Genomic DNA, 25013 nt, shown 5'->3' with positions numbered 1-25013 from the left:
TGTCCCACAGGCTCTGAGGCGGGAAGGTTATCCTGGAGCGTCGCACAGACTTCCCGAGCTGCGGGGCCTCGTCAGAGGGGCAGGAGGTGGCGCGGCGCAGAGGCCCGAGGGACACCCCGGGGGCCGCGCACATAGGTGGCCTCCAGAGGCCGGACGGGCAAGGGAACGACTGTCCCCTGGAGCCCCTGGAAGGAGGACAGCGCTGTCCACGGCTTGAGTGTAGCCCAGGGAGAATCATTCTGGGCTCCTCACCTCCAGACGGCAGGGTAATAAACCTGTGCCCCTCTCCAGCCCCCAGGTTTGCGGTCCTTCGTTACAGCAGCCACAAGCGGTGTGCACAGCAACAACCCGTCTGCTGATCGCAGCTACAAGGTAGCTGCTCAGGGAGGCTAAGCTTGATTATGTTTTAATTTTCAAGTTAAGCCTCTACGAGTTCATGTACCTCTTATTCGACTCTACTTTTAAAAATTAATTAATTAATTAATTAAAATCTTCACCTGAGGGGGGAGATTATATCTATCTCTATCTCTATCTCTATCTCTATCTCTATCTCTATCTCTATCTCTATCTCTATCTCTATCTCTATCTCTATCATCTATCTATATCTATATCTATATCTATATCATCTATATCTATATATTTATATCTATATCATCTATATATCTAACCTATCTATATCCTCTATATCTATATCTATATCCTCTATATCTATATCTATATCATCTATATATCTACATCTATCTATACCTATATATCATCTATATCTATCTATATCATCTATATATCATCTATATCTATATCTATATCATCTATATCTATATAAGTTGATTTTTAGAGAGAGACAAACATCGATGTGAGAGAGAAACATTGATCAGTTGCCTCCCGTAAGCGCACTGACATGGGATCAAAACCACAGCCCAGGCATGTGCCCTGACCAGGAATTGAGCCCACAACCTCTTGATTGTATGGGTTGATGCTCCAACTAACTGAGCAACCCGGCCAGGGCTTTTTCCTTTATTTTTTATGGCATGTATGACCCAACTTGCTCCATAAATTACTTATTGATTTTATTGTTTATTTCCTATCTCCTCGTGCTAGAATGTCAACCCTATGTGGCCAGAGATTTTTGACTGTTTCATTTACTGGTATACCCTAAACATCTAAAACACTGGCTCACAGTGGGTGCTCAGGATGTAATGTTGAATCAGTAAATGAAACTGTATTAGATCATATGAGATTTACCCAATAAAACATGACTAGTAAGAAGTTGAACAAAAGGTTTGAGCTCAAACTTAATATCCAGTCCTTCGACCTTTCTTCTAACTGCTCAGCCACATTGAGGAAGAGATTAGTAGGGCTATGTTCTCAATATAAGTGTTTTGCTAACCACAGAATTAAAGGCTAGTGGCCTGTGTACCAATTCCTGGATGTATTATGAATCTCTCTGTCTCTCTCATATTGTGTTGATATCATTGGCTCTCATGGTTGTTATTTTTTATTTTGTTTCCCACTATGGGGACATGTAGCTTTATCTTTAATGTCATATTATCAATACTTATAACAAAATAATATTATATATTTCTCCATAATATTTATTACTAGTGTTATTACTGGTGATTTAATAATGTTTAACTTTCTTTCAGTAGTTGTTACTGTTTTCATGGTGCTAACTTACTAAAAGCTAAAGTAATTTGTATATTAGATTAAAAAGTATATTTGAGGAACATTCAAGGCACAATGAGTTCCTTACAAAGAAGAAATTCTATCCCTTGCCTTTGGGTCATTAAATAGATTGGGATTCGGAGAATTAAGTCAGGAGTAATCACGTTATTATTTTGATGTTGCCCCTTCCTTCCTTACGAAATGGAATACTTTGGTTATCAGAAGCCGCTTTAAGTGTTTCTTGTGTATATGTCATAATTCAAATAAAAATAGCATTCATGGAGGTTTCCTTCGGAGCCATTGGTAAAACACTCCATCGCGGGTCTCTGTCAAGATATCTGAAAACTTTTTCTTGGCTTCTGGCTTTGAACAACGTTTTAGAGTAACAACAAGGCTTCATTGTGCACTGAGATTTCTGTAAGGCAACATTCATTCAAGTGTTGATCTGCATTGCACGGTCCAAGAATAACAACAGTTATTTATATAATTTTATCCATGTTTCTGTTTTTTCCTACCCATTTCACCCCCGCCCCTGCTGAAACACTGTAGCTTGTTTGGGAGCGGTGTGGGGTGCTGTGCAGAGTATATACACATACAAATGTTTTTCTTTTTTTCCCCCTCTGGTCTTGGTATGGGAGAGACAGACCAGACCTTTTTCTTATTAACAATATTCCTTAAAAGTTTGGAATTTAATATCACTTAATATTATTTCTAAGTAGTAGAATAAGCTCTCCATGATACGGGTCTGTTTATTGACCAGAAGGTTAGCTTAATTCAAGTTAGGATGACAATGGAAGACCAGAGTCTGTGATAAAATGTACAACCCTAAGTGATCTGATAAAAAAAGAGATGTTCAAGTATTGCAGCTAAAAGCCACACCGAAGCTCAACGAATAGATGGGTACTAGCATGGCTCTCATGGAGTTGGCATTTTCTATGATCTATAAGGGCGTCCTAAGTCCATGAAACTATAGGACTTACTGTTTAATTCTTATTGTGAAAACTTTGCCAGTGGCTTGAATAGAGTTATATTGGACATGAATGTTCCTATCCTTTGATAATATGTGCCACCCAAGCTACCCAACCAGTTATTTTAGCTGAAAGTGCACTAAAATGTAAAAAAGCACTAAGCTTAGTTTTATATTAAAGGAAATCTTATGATCCTTTAAGAAATAATTTTAAAATAGTGTGCCTATGTAATTCTAGGTTTATATAAAATGGTTATAGTTATGGCTCCAGGATCCTTTCTATATTCAATGGCAGAGCTAGTGGAAGGGAAGAAAGAGCCATGACTAAGTCAGAGGTCGAGGTGCAGCTGTATTTATACCCAGAGAGAAGATTGGCCAGCAGGGTAATTTAGAATGTGCGGAAGAGCAGGTGAATCCAGGCCATTGTCATCATTCAAAGACAGCCTTCCAGAGGAATCAGGTTCACAACTGGATTTGGGACTGAAGGCAGCTCAGTCACATGGATGGTGTCGCTGTGTATCCTGATGTCCATCCACCCAGCTAGCGGTCAGAGATGCAGACAGAAGGGGCTTTGTACCCAGTTTGGGGGACTGCCAAAACCCACTCAGGACATCAGGGCCTTAGACCAAGAGAAAGGACTTCAGGTACAGAGTGAGCCCGCAGCGCCTCACCGGTGAGTTAGAGAAATGCTGGCCTCCGCCGAGGCAACGAAGTTAGACGGAGGGGAAGGCGGCGACCCGGTGGAGCTGGCTCGCAGTTTGGGCTCCTCTAGGAGCAGGCCGGGAGCCAGCGGTTTAAGTGGCGGTGGTTCCTTTGGAAGACGACAGGAATATTGGTAGAGGAGTGGGGAGGTGGTACACGGAGGGAAGGCGGTGAGCAGTGGTCACGTTTTCAAGACACCTGCTACTGTGGGCCACTGAAGCTCAGTCCCGCTGGGGAATTGCGGGATATCATGTGGGAGATATCTTAGAGCTAGTTGGCCTCGGGGTGGGGAGCTGGGGGTTTATACATTAATGTACCTGACACTGCAAGTCTGCTGTGTGGGTGGGGACTCAGGCTCCAGGAGCAAGAGAAACGGCCTGTATTAGTCAGATTCTCCAGAGAAACAGAACCCACAGGATATACATATGAACACACCACACACACACACACACACACACACACACACTATTACTGGCACTGTATGGTATGTGAATTATACCTTCATAGAGCTACTTTTTAAAACAATCGCACACAGCAATAGTGGTTGCGGAAACGTGGGGGTAACTTTTTTTATTGACTGAGTCATTGTAAAGATCTCTCCAGCTTGGAGGAGCTTCTCATCTTATACATCTCTTTCTTTCAGAATGAAAAATTTTGAAACCAACGATTTAGCGTTTTCCCCTAAGGAGGATTTTGGCGACAACAGTGGACTTGCTTCGTACGTGGCTAAAGCGATAGACCCGTCCATCAGCTGGGAGGACATGAAATGGCTCAGGGGGCTCACGTCGCTGCCCATCGTCGCAAAAGGCATCTTGAGAGGTTTGTTTCTTTCTCTACCTGACTTTGGACTGATTTTGTGATCCTTTGTGGATACGATCATGATATTTTTAAGGGAAATGATCAGGAAAAATTAACATGGAACTTGAAAGAGACATTGCATCTCTCAGGTCTGTCTTTCGATGTTAGTGAGTAAATCCTTTCCTCGTTCGTAGGTGACACACTGAGGGCGAGCAGGGCTCCCACGCCGTAAGAAGTTACCCATTTTAAAGCCCTGGGATACTGTTGCCTTTAGTTTGGAGCTGTCACCAAATCACGGAGCTTGACAAGGCCTAGGTGGAAGGTCTTGCTCCTGCTGAAAGTTACAAGAGTTGCTCTTAGGCCAACAGAAGCCCACGGATGATATTCTGATAACCAGACCTGTTTTAAGAGCCTCCATATTTTTCTCCTGTTCCTTCTAAATACCAATGACTAGGACCGATTTCAGAAGGGGGTAAATCCCACACCACCCCGCTGTAAAGAGTGGTCGGCTAGGACATTAAAATCCTCAGGTGTCAAGCCCTGGGCACTAAGGAGCTTTACTTTCCCCTGGGTCCGCACGTATTCCGGCCCCACAGGGAGATACAGCGGCTGTAATAATTTGGAGGGTAAATGTGCTCACCCACAAAAATGTTTTCCCGCCTTTGAAAACATTTCTTGTAGTATGGTTAAATAGACACTGCCCCAAACATATTATTTTAAATGCAAATGTTTAAGTAAGTGGCTCTGGGATGAGAGATTCTGCTAACTTACCGCAGGCTTCCCAACGACTTAGAATCAAACCTTTCTATAGGTTTTATTTGAAAAGGGCACCTGTTTATCAAGCTCTAGGCACGCCACTGAATTTATCTTTTTAATCTTATGTGTGCAGGAATGAAGCTAATAGAAGTAAAAGGATGGGCCCAGGGAAGCTTCCAAGCAGAGGGGATGTGTTTAAATCCAGATCTATCCTAACCTGTGCTTTCATTCTTTCCTGTCGATCGTTGTTCTTGCTCAGTTTCTGAGAATTAAGCTGCAATGAGTTTATCCTGGTGTTGCAGACACTTTTCAACAAGTTTCACTTACCTTAGTCCCATCCATACTATCACCGTGATTGTTCGTGCCACTTCCGGCAGCCACATTCCACTGTAGGTCCTAAGGACATCGACCTGAAGGTTCTGCCCCATTGGTCCATCCATCCATCCATCCATCCATCCATCCATCCATCCATCCATCCATCCGTCCATCACATAAATATTTATCATGCTTACTGTGTGCTAAAATTAAAACACACACACACAAGCTGAGGTTCTTAGCCAAAAGGGGACCCCATTCTTGTAGGAGACAGACTTGTAAACAAGAATTTGGTGCAATGAGATGTTACCGGTGCTGAGGTAGAAATCTATGCGGTGTAAGGATGTTCTTAGAACACAGTGTAGGCAATTCTAAGGGTGGGTTAGAGAAGATTTCATCTCCAAATGAAAGATGATGCCTGAGTTTTGCTATGCTATCAGGTCAAATGCCTCTTAGACTGAACTAATGGCAAAATAAAAGAATATAAACCATGTAAGCCATTTAGAGAATGTAGACTTTGGATGTTTGAGAACCGCTAAGGATCTTGGTCAGGGAAGCAACCTCCTCAGATGACCGTTTTGGAAAAGTCACATTTTGTACGATGCATCTAGTGGATAGATGGGACAACACTGGGGGCAGGGGGCACCTTCAAGGACCTCTTGTTGCTCGGGCAAGAGATAACTGTGGCTGACCTGAGGGAGCCAGGGGGTGTAATCGAATTAGGAAATTAGTATAGTTTCCAGCATTTAATTCGTGCTCATCACAGAGGTGCCCTAGAGCAACTGGCTTGAAAACACCAAGAAAAGATAACATTTTAGTATAGTCCCATATTTGTCCATGTAAAACAGGGGACAAATATAAGAATGAGGTTATTTAATTCTTTAACTTTTCAATGTAAGATTCCCAATATATTACCATTTTCTACAACGATGTCCTCTAGGAGATGATGGAACTCTATTGAATTAGACTTTACTCTCACGTGTTATGTTAAAAATATTTTGACTTCTAGAACTTCATTCTGTGGTCATTTTACCTACGACCCCCAGCACCACTATTTACCTCTCTTTTTGTGCCACTTGTTTCTGCATGTTTTCATAATGTTTTGCACACAGCAAATAGCCCAAATGTTTACTGAGTAAAATCTTCAGTGAAAACGGTATGAGTCTATAAATTAGAGAGAGCTCAAAAGCGAGAGAAAGAGAGTTGGGACATTTGGCATTTGAAGGGAAATAACTTATTTATACGTGTACAGTTTACGTTGTCTGGTTTCTCTGTAATGATTTATTTCATTTATTTAACAAATAAGAATCATTTCTATGACCACAACTGCATCCAAGGCAGTGCCTGGGCTCGGTCTGGAAACGGGGGAAGGGTTTGGGGGAGGGGGCCCAGGGCGGTGCCCCTTCTGGGAAACCCAGTGCTTGCGTTTCGTCTCACAGATCTTCATCCAGAAGTCTTCATCTCAGGGATCCACTGCGAGCCACTCATACTCTTTCACTCCCCTTCTACTAGAAAGATGCGGCTTATGGTTGCAGGCACATAAAAGCACAGGCAACTGGAAAGATATCAGTGAAATAGTCCCCTCACCAGCAAATTGTAGACTAAGATGCAATCTCTCGCTGTGGTTAAGCTCTGCCCTTGGAAAACTTCAACACAAACTGCAACATGTATTGAGACAGGGTCTGGTCTTCACCACAACTCTTGCTAACGAATAAGTGGCTTTATGAGCAAAAATGTAATGTTTTTTAGAGGTTTTTGGGTTTTTTTTCCCCAATTAAAAATCTTTTTTAAACCTAGGTTGTCTCACTTCCAGAGTGGCTTTTTGTTTTGCAGAAACTATGCTCTAAGTGCCTTCTTTTCTATATGCAGTTTTTTTTTTCAAGACACTCTCAAAGCACATTCACTCAAATGCTCCCTGTCGCGTTTCAAAGGCTGCCATGTGCCTGGTATTTACTTACCAAAGTCTTATAAGGGAGCACAGAGGACCAGGACCGCTTCAAAAGCTCCAAGGGCCCCAGGGTAAATCTTGAGTATTTACATTTCACTTTGGTATTTTAGATTAAATATAGAAACAATGTATTAATAAAATCGCAAACACTGCCATTCTCTGTTGACTACTGTATTCGTCAGCCAGTGGAGGCAGTGCCTGGCACATGAACAGATGTGGAATGCCATGCTGGTAAGCCCTAAGGCTTAGCGAAAGCATCGAAGATTCATGAACGTTTTCCTAGATCAGAACATTTTAACCCTCTCATTAAGGCAACATTGTTTCCTCTCTAGGTTAATGTAAAATGTAAAACTGTGGGCAGTGTTTCATAAGTAGCTGACAAAAGGCGCTCATGTTTACTCGCAAATTGTTCTTTCTTTCTTTGCCTTGCTAGACACGCATGGTCCTATCTTCCGAGCAGACCGTTTCCTACATTCCCCAGCACTGCCTAGAAAAACATGGGAAATCACTTGAAATGATAGAAGATAACAAACCGTTACTTAAGTAGCACTTACTTCAGACCAGAGGTTGTTTATAATCTGAATCCTTACTGGGATGGCAATGTTGTTGCTATAAATAAAGCTCAGACTTGCCAAAGCATCCAGCAAATAAATCTTCCTCCACCAATTCATCTTTTTAATTTATGCTTCCCACACCAGAAGATGATAATAATAATAGTTAGTTTATCTGATGTTACTCTAAATACTTGTTCAATTAATTTAATCCACAAACCAATCTTATGTGGATTATCCCCATTTTATGGGTTAGGACACTGATGTGCAAAGAAGTTAAATAACTTGCCACTTACATAGCAAGCAGATACAGGATTCAAATCCATGTGGTCTCACTACTAAGCCTAAGCAGTTAATCACTTTTCTATACTGTATAGAATCTGTTTACTGAAATATTCAATTTCTCAAAACACAGGTGGCAACTGCATTGTGGCAGACATCTGAATATAAATCAAAGGGCTGCATACATCCTCAGTCATGGGGCTTATAAAATATTACAGTTCATACATTTTGACTTTAAAAAACTTTTGATTTGATATTTGATTCTCATACACACAACCAGATAACCAGAGCAAACCACAACAGTTCTAAATATATTTTACATTGTTTGTTAAGGTTACTTATGTATACACCCAGACTTTTAAAATTCTCTTTATTAGAATAGGTAAACTCAGGCAAACATTAAAGCTGATTTATCCAATACAGCAGTCACTTGCCAAGTGTGGCTAAGTTAATGAAAATGAAATAAAAGTAAAGTTCCAGTTCCTTAGTCACAGTGCCACACTTCAGTTGTGTGACAGCTACACGTGGCCAGTGGCTACTGTATAGAACATGGACATCGGAGAAAGTCCTGTTGGCTGGCACTGTATGAAGGCTGTCTCTTTAGATAACCATTTTTTGAAATCTTCATGGATTGAGATTCTGGGATAACCTGTGGGTGGGTAACATTTACAATATGACATGGTGTTATTCTCACCCTGACCCTTGAGGAATTCACAGTCCAAAAATAGCCCCTTGCCTTGTCCCACATGATGCTCCAAGAAAGAATTTCTACTCCCAGCAAAGACTTGGCAGGAATTAAAGTGATTTTCAAAACAGCCCAGGAGGCTATATAGCAGCTTCCTAATCTTTCTCCCTTAAATATAAAAAGAAAAATTTAGCATACAAGGCATATCAGAAAAATGAAAACCTAAAAGACCAAGATAAATCTACAGAAGACTTGATCCTAGAGGAAAGAGAGAACACAAGAAAAGCAAATTTAAAAATTTCAACTAATAGACGAAGAGAAGCTGAAAATATATCTAAATGAGAAAAGTATGTCATGAAAAGAAAATCAGAATATAAAAAGAAGCTACCAAATATTTTAAAAATGTGATTTCTGGAATTAAAAATGAAATTATTAATTGAACAAGAGGGTTAATGACATTTCCCAAAATGTCAAAGGGCAACAGGACAAATAGAAGGAAAATATGATTAAATGAGAAGAGGCTTGAAAACCTTTTAAAATGTCCAAAGCTCGGTTGAGAAAGGTCTTCATATAAAGAAGTGAAAGAGAGAGACAGGGAGGAAATCCATACAGAAAAACATGCCCGAATGCTGGAGACCTAAGTCACCCCGTTGAAAGAACACCACAGCTTATGAAATTTCAGGGGGAAATGTGTGTAAACAGAGAACAAACCGAAAACCGGTTACTTACCAAGGAGTGGGAGCCAAAGTGGCTTCCACCGGCTCGTCACCACCCGCGGGCCCTAGAAGACAAAGGAGTAATGTCTTTAAGACCCCAAGGAAAAGGAGCTTTCGGTGTAGAATATCGTGTCTCATCCAGTTATTCACACACAAGAGAAGTTATTTAAGTGACCTGCAAGCTTAGCTGCTGCTTTTAGGAAGTTCCACAGGAATGTAGTGCAAGTGAGCACATGAACCCAATGAGCGCATAGACTTGACTGCAGGCCGTCAGCGCTGCAGGTGCAGGGGGGCTGTGGGCTGAGCAGTCACAGCAGGAGAGAGCAGGAGGGCGGGGCTCGGGGGTGTCCGCAGAGGGGACACTAGGTGACTTCAGTAGGTTAGAGTCATGGGAAGGCGTGAAGGACTTTGATACTCTAAAGTCTCATGATAAATGGAGAGAAAGGAAAGGCAATTAGAAATCCAGGAAAAGAAAGATCTGTAATTAAACACATCTGGTCCAAATATAAAGCAACATTAAAGTGTAAAATATGAGTCAGTCACTAGAGGGGGAAAGAAGTCATCTTTCAGTCTTGAGGCTAGGGCCTTTCCCCATGAGCGCCTCAGAAACTGCCGGTAAGATCTCACGAGATGGAGCGCATGCTTGGATTAAAACAGCCCAAACGGTCCTGTAGGAACAGGAGGTTTTATATTTAATATGAAGTAAATGTAGACTATGGATCATTTATTGGGTATACAGTAAATGCATAGTAACTCAGGCTCACAGGGGAATGGACAGCATACGAAGTCGTTGGTAAACACCGATGTTTACGCATCAGGGCACCTTTCGCACTGTGTCGTTGCATTTTAGGGTTCGTCGTAGCATTACTTAAAGGCGGGTTCTGACAAGAGCAACAAGGACATGATGGCTTAGTCAGCTTGGCTGCCATAACAAATACTACAGACCGGGCGGCTTAAACAACAGAAATTAATTTTCTTACCATTTAGGAGGTTGCAGGTCTGAGATGAGGGGTCCATTATGCTCATTCTCTGGTGAAGGCTCTTTCCTTGGGCTGCGGAGGACACTGTCTCACTATGCACTCAGGTGACCTCTTCTTTGTGGGGATAAGGCGAGGGTGGGGAGCAAGCTCTCTGGTATCTTCTTATCAGGGTGCTAACACCATCACGAGAGCCCCACCTTCATGACTTCATCTAACCCTAAATATTTCGCAAAGACTATCACGTTGGAAGTTAGGGCTGCAACCTAAAGCTTTTGGGGGGACACAAGCATTCAGCCCATAAAACATAGGTTTAACATTTTCATTTACCTGTAATTTTAGAAGAAAAATAATACTAGCATTATTTTAAAATATGGAGATATTTAAAAGTCTAGTATTCCATGAAACAGTTTGGAAATGGTGTTTCAGCATAAAATTTGAAAACATTCAGAACTACAAGTTCTCCTATGAATTTTTTATTATTATTCTTAATCAGCTCTCTCCTTGATCTCCATGGTTGAGTTAATGAATACATACCATGTTCTGTATCTATCTGCTTAAGTTTCCAAAATATGATTTTCATTACAATCTTGGGCCAACTATTTTTGTTCAAATTGAGAACTAGTATTACTTTCATTATTCTGTTAGCAAATGGTTTGTTATTGGGAGCACGCTGAGAATAATAGTTTAAAATATAAAATATATTTGGTCAGATTATGAAAACTGAAGAGGTATGTGGTGTGTCCTCAAACTATAAGTAAATGTTATACTAGAAACAAAATATAGAGAAGCAAGATAAACAGCAAAACTTGGGTCATGATAGCTTATAGGCTAGAAGGGACCCAGAGTGTTTTTCTTCATGAAGGCCTGTAAGACCTGACTGCCTCCCACTTACCTGCTTTCTACTTTTGAGAAAAATTCAGCTTTGATTTCCATCCTAGGTTACGGTCTTGCCCCATCTGCAGTGGTCAATTGTTCAGCAAGACAAATGCTCATACTAAGACTTCCTAGGAATGAGCCTTCCTGGCACCGTTGGACCACAGTATCCAACCAAATGGTTGGTCATCAATGCATCCTTTGGATTGATTTGTGACCAAAAGATGGAAGTGTTGCCAAAAATGGGCCACATACTAAACCTGACAAACTCAGGGGAGATATGCATGGTGGCCCTTGTCCACTCAGAGACCTAAAGTAACCACATAGGATGGTCTGAAATGAAACTTCCTAACTAAAAGCAAACGATGGTGGATTGTCATGTCGCAGGCCCGTATCTTCCTTGACAAAGGTCAATCTTTTCCTTAACTGAGCCTGTGTATTGTCTTTTTGCATCTACAATAACATACCTTTGGAATTTCAGGATAATTTGCTTTCTCCAGACCCCTCAGGACACAATCACTGAACCAGAGCAGGAGACCACAGGACCACTTGTTATTGTTATCATGTTAATTGTTAAGTGTTAACTCTCCTGTACCCACCTATGTGAAAGAAGTTCATGTCTATCTGCTAAACTAGCTCTAACCCTTGGGTGTATTTCTGACTAAGGGTTCCTAGCGAGGTACATACCTGTGAGGTCAGGTTCCCTTCCACTGGGATACTTCGACCTCTGACCCCAAGCCTTCTATAAGTAGTCTTTTCTTATGATGGTTGTCTTGCTCTTTCTAGGAGATGATGCCAGGGAGGCAGTGAAACACGGTTTGGATGGGATTTTGGTGTCGAATCACGGGGCTCGACAACTCGATGGGGTGCCAGCCACAGTGAGTTGCAGCAAATGCTGAGATTTCTTTTTGGAGTTCTCATTTCCATCACAGTTTGACCATCTCTCTGTCTGCCTCTTCACTGTGTATGTTTTTGTGTGAATGCTCAAGGTAAAATATATGTGAATATAGGAGATCTCCAATTTTACGTTTAGTGGCACATAACCACCAAAATTAGATCATTAATTAGTCCAATACACTTATTTACGAACTAAAGAAAGTTAAATAATAAGTCATTTGTGGGCAGGGATTATTCTTGTATTCATAGGTACACCGATAGGTAAGAGGCACTGGGGCAGGTTTTGAGATCCAGGACTAGGGGCCCAGAAATAGATAGAAAATCATGGAGACAGACACATATCCTGGAGTGAATTTCATGGATCCATAATCCAGAATGGGGCCAGGAGCCGTATGGGTGGGGTATTAAAAAGCATCTCTCTTCCCTGCTGTCCACCTGTGGGGACTTGGCCACAGTTCTCTTCAATGAGGCAATGATTTTGCCGTTGCCTTTCACCTCTGCCCTGTCTTCATGTGGACCCCTGTTTTCAGAAGTGCGAGTGTATATGTGGAATGGAAAAACATGGGATGTGTTTGGGGAATTCCAAGTAATCCATTTTGTTTGTTGTGTCTGTTTGAGGTGGGGGAACCCTGGGAACTATGCCTTCCTAGGTAGGTAAAGGACTCATCTGGAATGATATGAGTCACTGGATGTACAATAGAAGTGCCTTGATTAGCAGCAATGACTCTTATAAATTGGGTTTTGGCATGACTGGAGGCAGGAAGATCAATGAGGTAGCCTGGATAGTTATGATAGCCAAGGAAAGAGAAGAGAAGAGGGCCTGACCTGCGGCAGGGTGTAGGGAATCGATTTCTACTCCAAACCTCAGTTTTCTCACCCGTTAAACATCCTTACATTATTTCTTTGGTGCATTTAAACTTCAACACCCTATAATCCGATTTATTGTAGACAAAGTAAGCTAGCCTCGTGTAACAAAACTAAAAAAATAGATTTACCAAACAATGCGGATGGGCTTTTCAGAACACCTTCTCTGAACTGGACCATCATATGGATCTTCCCCCTTTTATCAGAGTCATTCAGTCATAGTTGTTATAATGAATGGCTTTTATTGGGATAATCTGTTGAACTGATTCGAACACATGGAAGTAGAGCAGAAGAAATAATTTAGTCAAGAATCAGTGGATTATTTTTTTATTGAACTAGCAGGTTGATTTAGCCAAATCCATAGACAGTTGTGTAGGTCTTAGAGCAGACTAAACGCCTACAAGGGAATCTAGGGTACATATATCTGTACTCACAGTTTTTCCTAAAGCACTCATGGTAGGAACGAACCAAGCCTTTGCACACTGTAGGATTACACTGTCAAGATTTTGAGTAATAAAACTGGAAGTTTTCAACCCTTTCCAATTCTGCCTTACTTATAAAGACCCATATTTTTAGGTGATATTAAATGTTGTCTGCAGGTAAATAGAGGTGGAGAGTGAAGCACCTCCTCTGGGCAGGGAGGGAAAGTTGGTCACAGCTCCTGGCTTTTTTGCAGATTTATGCCTCTCTTATGTGTGAAGACATAGACTTAGTGTGCGGGCCAAATTAAGTTTGCTTTCTAAAAATAAAAATCTAAATCTACTGAAATCAAATCTAACTAGATTTTAAGGAAAAAATATCTAAATGGTGTGGTTTATTTCACTTTGGCTGAGGGGATATGGAAACTTATCTAAAAGGGCTTTTTGAGCTGTGGTCTCCGAGACTTTTAAGAAAAACAATGACCCTCCCCTTTGCATGCTGTGTGCAAGAGAGGAGATGCGTGCTTGAGTTTTGCCTCATATTTTAGAGCAAATTTAAGGCCCATCATGGTGAGAGAAATATGAGAAAGGGTTTGTTTTACATGAAGATGTTTTTTCCTTGGTGTGTGGGTTTTGAAGTAAGTGGCAAAAGGGTTGCAGGAGGCTGTGGTGTAAAACTTTTCAGTAGATACACAGAAGGACTGGCTCTCCTGCAGATTCTGTGACATCATAAGTGAGAGCCAAAGAAGCAGAGTGATGTCATGGGAGGAGCACTGAAGTGGGAGCCCAGAGTCGTAAGTTCAAGTTCTTGTCTTGCCTCTTCTCAGGGGTAAGATCCAGGTGAGCAAGTTGCTTTAACTTTTCAGCCTGCGCTTGCTTCTTTATAGTACTGTGTTGATTGCAAGAGCAAAGCGGCTGGACTAGATGATTTCTACATTTCTATAAATCGCAGAGTTCCCTTGGATGGGGAAATTCTTATCACTAGGAATCTTACTTCAGTTTGTCTTAATACCACACTACTGAGAACCCCTGCCAGACCTCTGCTCTACCCAAAAGAAGTTAAAAATTAAGCTCATGTGAAGGTCCTTACCCTCAAGGTAATAATGTAACCAAGATTGATTTTTAAGTAATTAGAGAACAATATGACAGAATCAAATAGATTTCCAAAATCCGTAGTACTGAGCATCTCGAATTGGGGTCTAAAGACAGGTTCTCTGGAGCTGTTGAACCATAGCAGAATATATATATATATTCATTTTTGTTGCTAACTGGACCCAAACTAATTTAAGTTTAAAAACATGCCATTCTTTTCCAGTGAAAATTCTTAACTGCAGAACAGTTTCATAAAATAAGTATTTGGGTTAGTAAGTGTTTCCAAAATTGGGTCCTTAGGCATCTTCTATGAGATCTAAAGATTTTATTTTTCCTTTTAAAGGAGATCCATGCAATCCTATCTTTGAGAAACAATGTATTAGTTAGCTTTTGCCGTGTAACAAACCACTCTGAAACTTACTGGCCAAAATTCAGTAGCCATTTACTTATGTCACAATTTTGTGAGTTGGCAGTTTGGGCTGAGATGGGCTGGGAGGCTTTTCTGGTCTTGGCTGGGCTCACTCATATGCATCTGTGGTCACATGCTGGGTCTTCTAGACGGGCTGGCGGAGGCTGCCCTCAGCAGGGACAGCTCTGCATTGTCTCCATCTAGCACATCAGCTGGGCTGCTTCTCATGAGGTGGCAGATTTCCTAGAGAGTAAGTGCAAGCACGCAAGGCCTCTTGGGATCTAGGCTTAGAACAGACACATTGTTGCTTCTCTCACACTCTGTTGGTCAGAGCAGCCGGTTCAGATTCAAGGAGGGAGGAAATAGGTCACATTTCCCCCCTGTGATGGGAGGAGCTGAAAGGCCACATTGCAAGGAAATGAAGACAGGGAAGGAAATACTCGCAGCCATTTTTGCGATCAAAAACAATCAGGGCCTGAGTATGTGGGCCAATGATTTTCTAAGTGGGCTTAGTAGAAACTCCCCAGGGGTGCCTGGTGAAGTGTGATGGGTAACGCAGAGAGTCCGGGAAGGATTTATGGGCAGCGGCCTGGGTGCTGTCTCCTTCACTTTTCACTAAAGCAACTCTGGTTTTATCTGCTTTTGTTCATGTTCAACTGCTTTGGGTTGAGACTTTCAAAAGTTTCCGTGCCTAAAGTGTGAGAAATTAGGACTATCACGATGGGTGCGATAGGAAGGTAGAGAGGTGAGAGCTCCCTCGGGGGCATCCTGGAAGAGTGTGGCTTGGGCAGGGACGGGAAAGAGGAGACTGTCAGTTGGATTCATGTGGGATTCTTCTTGCACCTCTGAGATTTTCTTTCTGGGTCCTTTAAACGACCTGGCATAGTGACTTGAATATACCAGGTCCTCCATAAAGAGTTTGATTCGTCGATGAATGGATGGATGAATGACCAATAGTCATTATTGGTGTCTTACCTTTCTGTATATGAACCCCACTGGAGTTAAGCCCACAGCTAGTTGTCTAAAGAACCACTAAGGCAAAAAAAGCTGAAATGAATCATCCCTTAAATGGGCAGCAAGCTGATAAGAAGGAAACATAACAGAGTCATAACATAGTGGATTTTTTTACTACATTTATTTATTTAATCTCCTCTGATCAGAATTACCCTCTGAAATACATACCCAGTAAAACTGCAGTAAAGGGAAAAAAAGGAGATGGGATAGAAATCCTCAGCCACGGATAGAACATCTCTGTCCACAGACACATGAAACACCAACCTGGGTTCCTCTTATAACCCAGGATTCACATTGAAAGTATCCTTAACAGTTTCCTTTCAGGCCAGGTTGGGCATTGGAAATAACCTAAAGGGACTTGGTTTGCGTGACTTTGAAAATGTGTATTGAACTCACGCTACCCGATATTTTTCTTTGGTTCTGGTTTCAGATGGGGAAATATGCTTAATTATAGCTTGCATCATCCCTTGGAAATTGTAGCATTTGTATGTTGATGTAACTTGCTGGGCTGTAAAAGGAGGCCTATGTATAGGTAAAGGGGTGCATGTAAATGGGCCCAAAGCATGCTTGGCAAGGCAGAAAAGCCCAAAGGGAAAGGGGAAAATCAGACCACTTGCCAACATTCAGGGGCCGCACGCCAAGTGTTGCCTTCACTTCCTCCAAATCTGTTGCTGGGTTTGGTCTTCAGCCTTTTACATAAAACTCTTTTTAAGTTTAGCCTCTAAAATTTTAGGGGCAAAGTGGGAAAAACCTTTGAGTGATTTCAGCACAATTATTTTGAGAAAAACTGCACTTGAATGTATGGTAGCTTTTTCAGCATGCGTTTTATATAGGGATTGGATTTAATTCTAGATTTAAATATATTGGTATGAATGTGAGTAATTTCTATAGATTTTAACCTATAGGTCACCTTGGGAATTGCTTCCATTCCCAAGTGCAAAGATTTACATCAAAGTAGCTGACCGTATCAGCTATTAGCTTTAACTATTTTGGCTATTAGCCAACTATAGTCACTATTGCCACATAATGCTGTAAAACAAGGTTCCAAACTCAGTGAATTAAATCAGCAGTAATTTATTCCCATGAAACTCTGTGTGAACTGGAGGTCTGCTGATATGGGCTTGGTACTGGTTAGATGGCTATGCGCCCAGTTTCAGGCCCGGCTGGGCTGGCTCTGCTTCCTGAATATTTATCCTGGGGCCTAGCTAAAGGGGAAGCATTGCCCAGGGGATGCTCCTGTCATGGCAGATGGCACAGGTGCAAGAGAAAATGGAGAAACATGAGGTTGTTTAAGGCCTAAGCCCAGGAGTGAAACTCTGCCACCTCTGCTCACATGTTATTGGCCAAAGTAGGCTGCAAGGCCAAGGCCAATGTCAAGGACTGGGCAAATGCACTGAGTGTGTGTGTTTTGTTTGTTTGTTGATTCCAAATCTACTTACCTTCTTTTACTCTGAGCCCTAGTCAGATGGTCAGTGGCCTCTGGAGGTTGAGTGGGGCAACAATTCATCACGCAAAATGTCATCATGTTATTGACCTCTTCTTTCCACAGATTGACGCTCTTCCAGAAATCGTGGAGGCCGTGGAAGGGAAGGTGGAAGTCTTCCTGGATGGGGGTGTTCGGAAAGGCACGGATGTTCTGAAAGCCTTGGCCCTGGGCGCCAGGGCTGTGTTTGTGGGGAGACCCATCATTTGGGGCTTGGCTTCCCAGGTAATTGGAGGGCAAGTAAATAAATATATAAAACAGGATAACTCAACAATGAAATAAATACATGGAACAGGATGGAATGACTTACCCAAAAGATCTGTATCTTTTACTTGCTTAGGGAGAGAAAGGTGTTCAAGATGTCCTTGAGATACTAAAGGAAGAATTCCGGTTGGCCATGGCCCTGAGTGGTAAGACTTGTCTTTGCAATTTACAGCTTTCTTTTCTTCCAGTGGTCATTAAGCCAGGCTGCTTGGTGGGGAGAAGTGAATTTGAGGAGGAAGAAGATGGAATGATTTGGGGATGTAATTAACTTTAAGTTGGCTCCACATTTACAGCTCCAGTGCAGGGCACCCTCTGAACTGAGGAACTCTACCCAGTGCATCGTCTGTAACACCCAGTCAGCCTCTATCTTTGAAAGCCTTGTGAGGATATTTCGGCAGTGCTGAGGACCTGAAGGGTGGATGCTGTATCACACTCTTCCTCACCTCATAACACATGAACAGTAAATCTATCTGGTTAGCCAACACCCCTGCTTGTCTAAGTGGCATCTCAGACTCTTCCTGTTCAAAACAAAGCTGCCAACTTTTCTTATTAAAACTTGCTTCCCCTGCAGACTCTCTATTCTCAGTTCAGGTCAGCACCATCGTTTCAGGCGCTCCGATCAAAAATCCTGAGCCATTCCTGACTTCTCTTTTTCCTCGCACCCTTACATCCGCGGAAGCTCCGTCTGCAGATGGAATCAGAACCTGACCTCAGCGGCCACCTCCACTGCCATCGCTCTGGCCCAGTGCCATCGTCATCTCTCTTCGCCTTGGATATTGCGATAATCTCTCTGTACCCTTCCCTTCCCCTCCCTTCCTGTAGGAATTATAGGTCTGTCTGTCTGTCCTTGCCTACCTCCTCCCCCTAGCCCATCCTGATCGCCGTAGTCAGCGTGATCTTTTACACATTATTTCAGATCATGTCACTCTCTTCCGATCAGGATGCTCAACCGGCTCTGGGTTTATTCAGAGTAAATGCCAGAGCTGACATAGAACACAAGGCCCTGTGTGGTTTGACCTCTGTCACCTCTCTGACCTCAGCTCCTGCTCCTGTCACCGTTGCTTGTTCTGCCCAGGGTACATTTATCTCCCGGCTGTTCCTTGGCAATGCCAGGCATGTTTCAGCCTTAGGGCCCTTCCCCCAGGTATCTATATAACTAACCCCCTCACATTCTCCAAGTCACACTTATACTTTCTCAAAGGGTTTCCTCCTGACCACCCCGTTTAGATGGCAACTTATTCTCTACTCACCTACTCAACTTCCAGTTTTCTTTCCCTATTGTTATTTCATGTTTTTATTTTCATAGCACTTATCACCTTCTATAGATCACCTATCATGTGATTTATTTTTTAAATTATAGGCAGTATGTATGATCTCTTTCCTCTCTAGAACGTAAGAAGCACAAGGCAGTGATCTTGTCCGTTGTCTTCACTGCACTGTTCCTAGTGTCTAGAGCAGTGCCTGGCACACAAGCCATATTTGCAGAATGAATGAACCAATAAATAAGCACCTTATTACTAGTAACTTTTGAATTTGACTCAGATGGACCTCTCGATACAAAGAATGACCTTGAGTTAACTATCCACTCCCTCACTTGTGAAGGTAATGAAGGTTTCCTTTTCTGTGACCCATATCACTCAGGTTGGCCCCATGCATAGACTCCCCCAGATCAGCTGTCGACTCACAACTGTGCTGGGCCTGTGTGGACACAGCGCCTCTGAGAAGAATGCCGTTCTGCGAATCCTCACCATGCGTTTTAATTTGCTACAGACATATCCTAAAAGAGAGCTTTCAGCCACCGACTCCTTATTAAATGTGGCAGAAAGAATATACTCTTTGTGTTAATAAAAATATGTGCCAGTCATTTTGTGTTAAGGACTGTTTAGGTAATAAAAATGGTCTCATGCCACATAAGATTTGGCAAGGCTACCTCGAATCATAAACCTTACATTTGTCAAGTTTTACATTCCTTGGGAAAACGATTACCTGCCTGATTATTACTGCATTCATTTCATATTAAATGTATGCATTATTTTTTTTCAGGGTGCCAGAATGTGAAAGTCATCGACAAGACATTGGTGAGGAAAAATCCTTTGGCCCTTTCCAAGATCTGACAGTGCACAATATTTTCCCATCTGTATTATTTTTTTTCAGCGCTTATTACTTGACAAAGAGACACTGTGCAGAGGGTGACCACAGCCTGTAATCCCCCCCTTCCATACAAAGGGTGTCGTTATCCAACAAAATAGCGATTCCTTTTAGTTCATTGCTTCTGACTTTTCAATGGGTGCCTAGGAACCTTTTAGAAAGAAATGGACTTGCATCCTGGAAATATATTAACTGTTAAAAAGAAAACATTGAAAATGTGTTTAGACAACGTCATCCCTTGGCAGGCTCAAGTGCTGAAAAACAAAAGGTATCCTTTGGTAAAATCGAAGGTGGCTAATGCTGAGGTGCGAAGATAAGGATCCCACTGTTTGTTAACCTGCCTTGCGTTTAGATATCCTCAAAGCTGTGTTCATAAATCGTAAGCTCAGGCTCAAAAGGTTCCACGTGCCTGGCAAAATGGGAGACTTGGGTTCACAGCACCCAGAAGGTAGTGCTTGATAGAATTGGGATGAGTCGGGGGTAATTTGTGATTTTTAATACCCTGAGCTTTGTTACTTCTCTGAATGTAGATTCCCATTCACATCTTTAGTGTCTGGATATGTTTGAATACTTTGTGATATATATTGCTTTTTAATCAGAAAGAAATAAAGCATTATTTTGAAAAGAATATATCTGGTCCATTTGTAACAATGTGGAGTTCAACCATGTTGATTCCTGAACGCTAGTTAGCGCCCCGGTCCCCTCCCCATGCCCCATTACTTCTCACACCATCTAGTTCCTCTTCTGAATTCTTTTGCTATTTTCCATTCGCAGCCGTGTGCAGAGCCAGCTACGTTATCTGTGAGGATCATGCCCAGTGAAAATGTCAGCCCCTTGTTCAAAAAGTAGGAGTAAAACTTTTTTCTTTCTTCCACAGTTTTTCTCTCAACCCACATGGTGTCTTTTATTTGCTACTTAATGTCACGTTTCCTTGGGCACGGGGATACTCACAGGGTAAGCGCAGACCCTCACAGGTGCTGGGACACCGTCCTGTGACCAGCCCCAACTCTTCTGTGTCAAGGTCCAGGACCCTTGGGGTGGAGGGTGGCCTTGTCACTGGGTGGGTGAGTGAGCCATTAGCCAAGGACTCTTCAGGGGAGGTAGGGAGATGGTGAGACAATGTGTGAGTCCAAACTCCAAGCGCCCAGCTCATCCCTTTGGCCTTTCCTTACAAAACATGAACTCAAAGATGAAATTATTAAGCCTTCCAAGCCAACAACCAGAGAACATTAACCCCAAGCACAGGGCCCCCTTCTGAGGGTGGAGTCCTGTGCAACTTCACTGGTTGTGTGCCCATGGAGCTCTGCTCACGTGACTTTCAGATTTATTCCCAAACCGGTCAAATGATGGATTGTAGGTGAACTTGGTAGCCAGTGTAATTCTGAAACTGATTTTTTACCATCTCCCTGGTTTACCCGCCGTGAAGTATTGGGTGAAACAAATGAGAAAAGCACTGCTTAAAATAAGATTGTTATATTTATGTTATTGTTTTATTATTAAGGATCTCTCTCTCTCCCCCCATCCTCTCTCTCTCTCTCTTTAAATGCTAGGGATTCCGTAAATACTATGATGGACACAAACATTGATCTTTTGTTCTGAAATTATATTTCAATCTGATAAAGGAGAAATTGTTTAATCTTCTAAAGAGAAATAGGTTACCTCTTCACGTTTTGTACAAATACAAAGAAGGAATATTACTGTCATATCATGTAACTGTTTTATGCTTTTTGAATTAATATTAATCAGTTTATAGGCATGTAATAAGCATCTCTGATTTCCCCCGACTCATTCAGAAATGACATTTCTGTTGGCAAAGAACGCCCACTCTGGTTACACTGTAGCATGTGGTTGGATGGTGACGACTTCCAACCCCAAATGGAGATCCATGTACGGTGTTTTAAGTAAATTTTATGCAAGTTACATGACAATGGGGGTTACTGGTCTTAATTTGTGAATTTCTAGATGCTTCTATGACCCTCAGAGCCATGCTCCCTCCTTGAGTGTAGATTTCCATTTTTCCTTCAGAGTTGCGGTAGAACCGAATGCTTTATGATCTGCATTGTTTCCACAGTAAAAAGTATGTGAGACTGCTTTCATTTTCTTTGGAGAGTGTTTCCCACCCAGTTGTAACCCTAGTAAATTCAAAGCTACCTGATAGCTAAGACAGGAATGGGTGTGTTAGTTGCCCATCATTTCTGGGGATTTTGTTACCTGAAGTTGATAGTGCTTTGAGGGAGCCAATCGACTTTTCTGCTTTTGAGGTCCCTGAAATATGTTGGGGGCAGGGTAGTAGGGCCTGGAGAATGTGGGACAGGCCAAGTGTGCTTTTCTTGTATGTTGTTCAACAAGTGTGTTGCTCTAGAGCAGTGTTTCTCAGTCTGTAGATGCATCGTAGTCACCGGGGGGCTTGTTAAAGCAGATTGTTGGGCCCCTTCCCATAGATTATGACTGAGCAGGTGTGGAGTGGGGCCTGGGTGTCTGCATTTCTAGCGTGGTCCCAGGTGAGGCTGATACCGCTTGTCTGGGCATCACACTTGGAGAACCACTGGTCTAGTCTAGAGCAAGGAGCATCGGGCCAGACTGGCTAGTACTGAACTCTAGAGAAGGTCCCTGAAAGTGTCAAAAGCTGTGGTCCATTAACACAGTGGAATACAACTCGATTGTAAAAATGAAGGAAATCTTTTGCGACAGCGTGGATGGACCTGGAAAGTATTACGCTAAGTGAAGTAGGCCAATCAGAAAAGACAAGTACCATATGATTTCACTCATATGTGGAATCTAAGGAACAAAATGAACTAACAAAATCGAAACAGACCCATAGACACAGAGAACAGATTCACAGTTGACAGAGGGTAGGGGTGTTGGGGGACTGGGTGAAAAAGGTGAGGGGATTAATAAAAAAACAGACAAACCCTTATAGACACAGACAACAATATGGTGACTACCAGAGGGAAAGGGGGGTGGGGGCAGGTAGAAGAGGGTAAGGGGGGAATAAATAGTGTTGGAAGGGGTCTTGACTTTGGGTACTGAACACATTACATTATAAAGATGAGGTATTGTAGAAATGTATGCATGTAACATATAATTTTATTAACCAATGTCACTGCAACAAATTCAATAAAATTTTTTTAAAAAGGTAAATTTGCTAAGCAGATCGCATAATGAGCTGGCTAGGTGTGAGACATGCCCGACCTACAGAGGCCAACCTCTCTTTAGCTAAATCGTGCTTTTTGTTGAATTTTATTTCTTACTGAGGTATACACTGCTTACAGCGAGGTGTGCAAAGCGCTCAACCCTAAGCGCCTAGGTGGACACACTTTACATATGCACCCACGTAACCACCGCCACCCAGATCAAGACCTAGAGCATTCCCATCATCCCCAGAAGTCACCCCTCTACCGGCAGTAAACTCAGGCTAACTTCCGTGGCCACTTATTAGGGGAGGCTATATAGGGTAGCCTATAGTATATATTTTTGGTTTTGGCTTCTTTTGCACAATGTATGTGAGCTCCGTTCATGTTTTTGAGTATATCAGTAGTTGGTTCTGTTTGTCGATCTCTAGTAATTCTCTCTGTGAATATACCACAGTTTGTCCACTCTCCTCTTGTTATATATTTGGATTGTTTTCAGGTTTTCTACTAGAAGCCAGTTCCAACTAATTTTTGTGAAAATGCAATTCACGTTATGTTAATTTCAAAAAACCTAATAGACGTCTATGTTGTTAAGTAAAGATTTTAAATGTTGGAGAACAGCATTTTGAACACTGAGCAGGTCACGTTAAACATGGCTGTTGCCCATGTCCGGCCCATGAGCCCCAAGTTCCCTGTGCCTGTAACATCTTGTGCTCACAGATGTTTCTCTCAAGGCTAAACTCCCTCTTCTGCGCTTACGTAGAAGCAGGCCCGAGCCATGTAGCAGGGATGGGTGCCTGCCAACAGAATTTCCCGGAATGTCTTTTGTTTAAGTTTGCTTATATCCTGCTACCTGGAAGAATGTGGGGGTGAAATAAACTTCCTCCAGGTTTGGGGAGCCCAGGTTCCTGGGCCTGTAGGAATGACTTGAACGGCAGTGCTGCTGCTTAGCGTGGCGTTTGCAGGCCGCGTCTCTCATTCTGTGTCCTTCATGCATCTGTTTATCTTGCCAAAACATTGGTGTTTGTCAAATAGCCTTAGAGGGCTGTGGTGGTTAGTATGACATGAAAGGAAGTCGTGGCTTGTTCTCAAATAAGGAGAAGAGACTTTTCACTGTCAAATTTGCAATTTATCTACGGTCTGATTGGCTGTATTGCATGTCAGTCGCATAGCAACAAACCCAAGTTTGTCTGTTTAGGAAAGTCTGAAGGTTTCTTGTAACGTAAAGATAGAAGATGCTTTCTGACCTTCCATTTGCTTCCATGTGTACTCTGTCCCATGCCAATTATAGAGCAACACCGGGGCGAGAGTTTATTTTAGGTAATATAAATGTTAACCCAAATGATAAAGGCTATTATGATACCCTTATGGGTGGAAACTCTTATCTGTTTTAAAAGATGCAATTTCCTGTTCTTACCCAAATCTAACTTGAGCAACAGTTATCTTCTTTCCTCCCTGATGTGGTTGCCCCGAGCTGGATGGAGAAATGAAGAATGCTTCCTTTTATTCTGTTTTCCGTTTCTCTACTGAAATTTTTCTGAATATGATTTTAGATAATGAACATAGGTTCAGAGCTGAACGTTTTCCAGCATCTTCTGAAAACGAAGAGTTGTGTTACCCTGAATGGTGCCAAAACAAAGGCTGGACTTCAAGCGAGCAATAAATTTGGCTTTGTGCGTTCCTCTGATTCAGCATCACTGGGGGAGAGAGTCTGGCTTGATTTCCTGCCTGTGTTTTCTGCTTAGATCATCCACCTTTAAAGCTGATCCCCTCACCCCCCTTTTATGGTCAAACTCCTCAGGGTGTTTCTAACGGTGGGATCTTCGTATTGATCGAGTCATCTATCATCTGTCCTTCATCACTAACCTCACCAAATGGAGGTGAAGGCCAGCCCCCCTGAAAGCACTGGGTTAGGCTCCTGAAGATCCGAGTGACTAGCTGGGTGGACCATTATTTCCCCTTCTGACCCTCAGATTCTCAGCTGTGAAATGAGGGCACAGCACAGGGAAAGATGTGAGAGTGTATTGTGAATTATAATTAAACATTTAAAGACTTAT

The 25013-nt window shown here is 42.2% G+C and overlaps 1 protein-coding gene across 1 annotated transcript in view; it reads left to right on the top strand.

Moving 5' to 3' along the window:
• Window positions 1-20453, top strand: part of HAO1 (hydroxyacid oxidase 1) — a 46457-nt gene extending 26004 nt beyond the window's left edge. Inside the window, exons 4-8 of the mRNA XM_016212034.2 lie at window positions 3975-4150; window positions 12022-12113; window positions 17480-17638; window positions 17754-17823; window positions 19721-20453. Coding sequence (XP_016067520.2) covers window positions 3975-4150; window positions 12022-12113; window positions 17480-17638; window positions 17754-17823; window positions 19721-19791 — 568 coding nt within the window. The 3' untranslated portion in view covers window positions 19792-20453. The remainder of the gene's footprint in view (window positions 1-3974; window positions 4151-12021; window positions 12114-17479; window positions 17639-17753; window positions 17824-19720) is intronic.
• Window positions 20454-25013: the final 4560 nt, after the last annotated feature.

Source organism: Miniopterus natalensis, chromosome 7, assembly GCF_054644295.1.
Source record: "Miniopterus natalensis isolate mMinNat1 chromosome 7, mMinNat1.hap1, whole genome shotgun sequence".
Lineage (NCBI taxonomy): Eukaryota > Metazoa > Chordata > Mammalia > Chiroptera > Miniopteridae > Miniopterus > Miniopterus natalensis.
This window is presented reverse-complemented; position numbering and strand designations above follow the sequence as displayed.